At 31.6% G+C, this 6203-nt stretch overlaps 1 protein-coding gene across 4 annotated transcripts in view; it reads right to left on the bottom strand.

Moving 5' to 3' along the window:
• The window catches only part of LOC107740864 (uncharacterized protein C15orf52-like), a 33818-nt gene that overhangs the window by 3296 nt on the left and 24319 nt on the right, over positions 1-6203 (bottom strand). For all 4 annotated transcript variants that reach the window (XM_016553390.1, XM_016553414.1, XM_016553397.1 and 1 more), the window contains exons 8-12: positions 4044-4081; positions 3829-3876; positions 2453-2546; positions 1614-1647; positions 393-915 (exon numbers count right to left, since the gene is read on the bottom strand). In XM_016553390.1, the coding sequence (XP_016408876.1) occupies positions 393-915; positions 1614-1647; positions 2453-2546; positions 3829-3876; positions 4044-4081 (737 nt within the window). The remainder of the gene's footprint in view (positions 1-392; positions 916-1613; positions 1648-2452; positions 2547-3828; positions 3877-4043; positions 4082-6203) is intronic.

Raw genomic sequence — 6203 nt, forward strand, 5'->3', positions numbered from 1 at the left:
AAAAAAAAAGTTCATTTAAAGTTGTTGATTATATCTGTAGAAAATATATTTTGTTACAAAATATGCATCTAATAATACAAATATCACTCGCGGTCCTTCATGGGAGTGTGCGGAGCTTTTTGGCTTACTGGTGGAACTTTCTGTACAGCATTATGGGTAATGTAGTTTTTCACCACAAATTCGAATTTTAAAGACAATTATTGTAAAAATAAGTTGAAATAATGCAGTCTGACAACAGCATACCATTGTTTAACAAGCTCGGAGCTCAGTAATTCTGTCTTTAACAGTTTATAAGCTAAATCTCACTTCCCCTATGGAGAAAATGAATAGAGTTTATATTTCTGTAACCCGACCGCTGCTCTCTATTGAACCCGTAACTGATGTTCTCGTACCGTTCCCTCTGTTTGAGCAGCTCTTGCTGTGTTCGACAGGTTGGTTCTCGTCCGGTTCTGCTGATATACGAACATCTCCGGCTTTGGGACACGACGCTTCGCCGGCTTCAGTTGCACTTCCTTCAGTGAGCGGATTCAGTTTCTCCACGTGGTTTTCCCGATCCGGAGAGGCTGGTTTTGTCTCCTCCGGGATACATTCGCTGTCGTCTCGCTCCAGTGTTCGGCTGTCTTTTTCTAGAGGGCCGTTCTTGACCTGTGAAGTTTTTTCTGTGCCATTCCTGTCGTGGTTTTCAGAAAACTGGACCTTTTTCTCGGTGGCCTTGAGAGCGGATTCTGTAGAAACACGTCCATTCTGCTCTGCCGTCCCGTCGGGGGTCTTGACTCCGGTGGTTTTGAATGAGTCTTCAGATGCACGTGGCTTTGTGTTTTCAATGCCAGTCTCTGGATTGACGTTCTCCACCTCAGGAGCACAAAGAGCGTCGAGTTCCTCTAAAAACTCCTGCAAACTGCTCTCTGGATACACCTAGCAGAAATCAACCATCGGGTGTATAGGATATTAGAAAGGGCTACACTTTAACCTCAAACTTCAACGGTTTTGAGTGAATTTCATGAAAACATCAAGAAGTTACCCCAAAAATCTAAATATATATAAAAAAAATACTTAAGACATATTTTAAAGCCTATCTTTAAGACTATTAATATATTATATTGTGCAAATATATTCATAGAAATTAAGCAAATTTTCATCTCAAACATCACAAAACTTCATGAAAACATATCCAGAACTACCCCAAAAATCTGAAAAAAAAAAAAAAAAATCATAAATAGAATTTGAAGCCTTTATTTAGGATTATTCATTTATTTTGTTACATTCTTTTTATAAAAATTAGGAACATTTTCATTCCCAACTTGATCAGTTTTGAGTGAATTTCACGAAAACGTATATCTAGCCTTTACCCCAAAAATCAAAATAAAAAATTATAATTAAGACAGAATTTAAAGCCTGTTTAGAAATAAAATTATTTTCATAAAAATTAAGCACATTTCATTCCAACTTGATCATTTTTAGTGAATTTCATGAAAACATGTCCAGAAGTTACCCTATATTTAGGACTATTAATGCATATTATTGTGAAAATTATATTCATAAAAATTTCATTTTTCAATGAAATTTCCCAAATTCAATACTGCAGTAGTACTAATAATAATAATAAAAATCACCTGCAAATGCTCCTCCTGCTCTTTAGCATCCCACCTATGAGGGCAAAACCAAGAAATGATTTGCAGGCTAAAGTTCACAACAGTTCCTTGTTATCATACAGAAAATGGATATTAATTTACTATTAGAAATTTTAATTGTTATAAAGAAATGTTTTAGTATCAAAGATATTGTGATATTACAATTGAAGATATATGTTGTTTCTTAATGTATTTTTATTAGTAATTATTAAAATAAAATTATTACATTTAAATTTAATATTTAACATTATAAAATTTTATATTAATATTATATTTAATATAATATAATATTTTATTTTATTTTTATTTTAAAATTAAAAACAAACAAGCCAAGTCAATCACTAATAAATAAATAAATATATATATATATATAACTGTATTTTTAGTTAGTGATTTAAGATGACATTATTTATAACATCTTTAATAAAAATACATCAATGTATAAGAATTTAATAATATCTTTATCTTCTATAATAGTATTTACAATATCTTTGATTAGAAAAAAAAGTCTGGGCTTTTTGTTCAGTTACTGTGTGTAAAGAGTAAATGATCATCCATTTACTGTATAATAAGGAACTGCTTTGAACTCATAATAAGATTTTAAAAGTCAAATTATAAGAGGTCATGTGACCAGATGATTTCGTGGTTGAACGTTAATGGCAGTGGAAATGCACAAAACCATAAATCGCTCTGAAAAGCATTTCCCATCATCCTCCGAGGGGGCGTAAATGTATGACATAATGGCTTTGAGGTGAAATGTGGCGGGATGTTACTGTAAACGCTTCAGCACATTAACCGTCAGCAGTTTGAGGTCAGTTTACCTCCTCGCTCGACCCGTCAGACGGTCTTTACCCTTCGCTTTACTGCCCTCCACTGGAACACACTTCCTCTTCCTGTCTGACGCCTGCTGTCGAACTAGAAAACCCAAACACATCAACACACACTGTAGAATATGATTGAATTAATTCCTATTAACTCTTACTATGGAAAGAGTCTTGATTATTATAATCACACAGTGCCACTGTGACTGCAGGAGATAATTTCATATTTTTATATAAGCTTCCAATTCTGGATATGCTTTAAATATATTTTTATATTTAATTTAATATTTTTTATATTGTTTAATTTACTATTTTTATATTTAACTAAACTTTATTTTATAAAAAAAATTTTTTTTATATAATTATATATATAAAATAATTATATAATTTATATAATTAATTATTTTATTATTTATTTATATAAGCTTCCAAAGCTCAAATTTTAATTACATTTTTATATTCATTTTGATATAAAATGTAACATTTTTATATAAGCTTCCAATGAAAATTTAGCTTGAATTTTATATGTACCATTTTATACTTAATCAAATGATTATATATATATACAATTTAATATTTTATATAGCTTCCAAAATAGATTGAGCTTGAATTTTTACCTAATATTTTTAGATTTCATTTCCTTTATATTTAATGTTTAAATGTAATATTTAAAATATTCTGTTATACATAATTTAATATTTTTATAGAAGCTTCCAGTGAAATTTGAGCTTGAATTTTATTGTAGTTGAATAAAATAGCTAAAAGAGTGCTGCTAAAAAAAGAGTATTATAAAAATAATAATAAACATATTAGTATTTTAAACTTGACACATGCTAGAAACAGGGTTATTAAGGTTAACGAAAAGTAAAACTAATGTCATAAAACAAATTCTGTTATTTGAAAACTTTTACTTGGCAACATTTTTAATTTTCAAATAGTTTAACTTAATGTACTGAAAAAATGAAACTGAAACTGAAATTAAATTGAATGAAAACTATGTGGACATTTAAAAAATATTGACAAAACACAACAAAATGACAAAAACTTTAAAAAAAGTTTTAAAATTAAAATGAAATATAAAAACAAAGTGCACATGGAAAGAGAATCATTGTATTTGCTATTGCAAAATTCATGTTTTATTTATTCATAACTTCTTTTTCCATGCTTATTTCTAATATCTATTCCCAATTTTAATGTAGATTTGAACATTTAAGCATTAAATGTGCTGCTAATTAAGATTTTAATGGTCTAAGTATTCAAAAGTATACTTTTGAATACTAATATCAAAAGTACTTGAAAGGTTTGAGATCAACTCATATCTATATCAAACATTAATTTTTTAGGCCAAATGATCAAGAGTTTTAGGTTTTACGCACCTCTGGATTCTTCTGCTCTCATATTTCCTCTTCTGGTGTTTCGACCTCCTATAATCAAATATAATTAACACATAAGATAAACTATTATACACAAAATACAATCCACACACAAAGCACAACCAGACTTTATCAAGAAAATGATAAATATAACATTCTCAGCTGTAAATGAGTTTGATCAGAAAATTAAAACTGCACTTCCGCTTTAATTTGCTCACCTCTGTTTGATGTTGCTCCATGTTCCTTTTCAGAGAACCTACAAATAAAACACATGGGAAAAAACACGCAGACGCAACTAAACATCATCGCAGAATAATCACTGATAATACCAACAATATACGAGCAGGTGAGCGAGAGGAGAAGCCATGCAAATCCAGCTCAATCTGTCACAGGTTCATGGGTTAGTTATCTTACACACGCATAACTATTAGTGCTGACAGACCAGTTTGTGCTGGTTACTGGTGCAGATTTCCCAGCTGCCAGCTTCATCTTCATGAGCAAGAAAGTACTGCTGGTTAAACTGGTAAACATTCAAAACAACACATGCAAGCTGTTTATTTCCAGATGCATCACTAAATATTTAATTCAGTGAAATCCTTAAAGACTAAACTGATTTGAAAACTCAAGTTTCACTGTGACACAGAATGTGCAAAACGTTTATTCTAAACTTTTTATTATTATTACATTTTATCGATCTGTATCTGTATCATAGAAAATCTAAAATCTAAATAATCGAAATTGTAAAAAAAACAAAACAGTTTATCCCAAAATCAAAAGAGAGAAGAAATAAATACATTATAATCTGCAAACAGAAAATTAAGCTTATTTTGGGACCACTAAGATTTCTTTGCAATGCGACTTTCTAATATTAAATAAATAAATAATAAATAAATATATATATTAAAATCATATAAATGTATTATTTATATATATAAATATTTTTTTCTATTTTAATTTAATACAGTTTTAATCAACAAAATATAAATTATTATATATATATATATATAACAGTGATCAGGCAGAATGGTTTTCCTCAGTCTGTGAGATTTTAGAGGTCTCATTTTCTTTATGTAAAATATAATTTGTTACATTTTTTATTTTATTTTAATCTTTTCATTCTTCATTTTGGAGTAAAATATGAGCTGTCTTTGTCTTTGTGAGCTTTACCCAAACATCACTTGAATACAGGGATGATATTTGGCTGGGAAAAGTAATCATCGTGACGTGATTGTTCTGCTCTCTTGTACAGGACGTCTCTTGTCTTCTACCTCCCACAAAACCATCGGCCCTGAAGCGTCTCGCGGCCCTGAACGATCTCTAGTGCTCGTAAACCGTCCCAAATAAGGCAAGGCATTCAAAGCACCCTAAAAATAACCCCCTTTCCCGTCCACTCAATAGTGCTCACGGGGGGGAGATAATTTCTTCCAGAGGAACCCATCTGAAACGCTGAAGACTTCCAGACACTTGTTAACATTTGGCCTGAAGTTTGTTTGTGGTACTGCATGCTCAGGTTTGATGACGATGACATTACTGACAGCATCTCTGCATCACTATACACACAAAACATCACTATATACAGAAAACACAGATGATGCACTTTCAGTGGTGCCCAGAGATCCAGAGCCCGGATGCACAAAAAAGCCTTACGCTAACAAAACCTTTAGATATGATTATAAACTAGCGGTGAGCGATATGGCAAAAATATCATATCACGATTCATGTCATGCTGGTTTTACTATTTTGTGAGTTGTCTGAGCATTACAGCCAAACTAATTTCCCTATTATAAAGACAATACCTTTCAAGGTAACAAAATATAAAAAAGAATGGCGGATATTTAGGCCAAAGTGGGCGAAGATAAAAATCTTTGTCATTACGTTATCTTTGTTATTAAAAAAGAACAAAGATGCACATAATATCCAAATAAAACAAACAGTGTTTTATTTTCAGGTACAATAGGTGTATTTAGCAGAAGCATTCAAGAAATTGAATGAACAAATAGGCCTGGGCGATAAAACGGTATCGATATTTATCGACGGTACACCTTCTTCGATAACGATATAAAAATTTTTCGATATAGTGCACGATACAGGCACGTGCTATGAGTGACGCAGACAGCTCACACAAACATGAACATGAGTGCTGCGCCTGCCTGTGATGAGGAGATTGTGAATAATAAAAATGAATATTTGCATTTGAATGTTAGGAGTGCGTCAGGGAGCGTCATCGGTGGCGCACGAGATGCGGTGATAATGATGCAAGTGACATTGTTGCATTTTAATGTTTTGTTAGTCTTGCCCACGAGATGCGTCGGCCGCTGCTGTGTTATGCATTCAAAATATTAGAGAAATATAGAAGCTCAATGCGGAGAAGATCTTGA

The sequence above is a fragment of the Sinocyclocheilus rhinocerous genome, unplaced genomic scaffold, assembly GCF_001515625.1.
Source record: "Sinocyclocheilus rhinocerous isolate Xijiao unplaced genomic scaffold, SAMN03320098_v1.1 scaffold11081, whole genome shotgun sequence".
In the NCBI taxonomy this organism is placed as follows: domain Eukaryota; kingdom Metazoa; phylum Chordata; class Actinopteri; order Cypriniformes; family Cyprinidae; genus Sinocyclocheilus; species Sinocyclocheilus rhinocerous.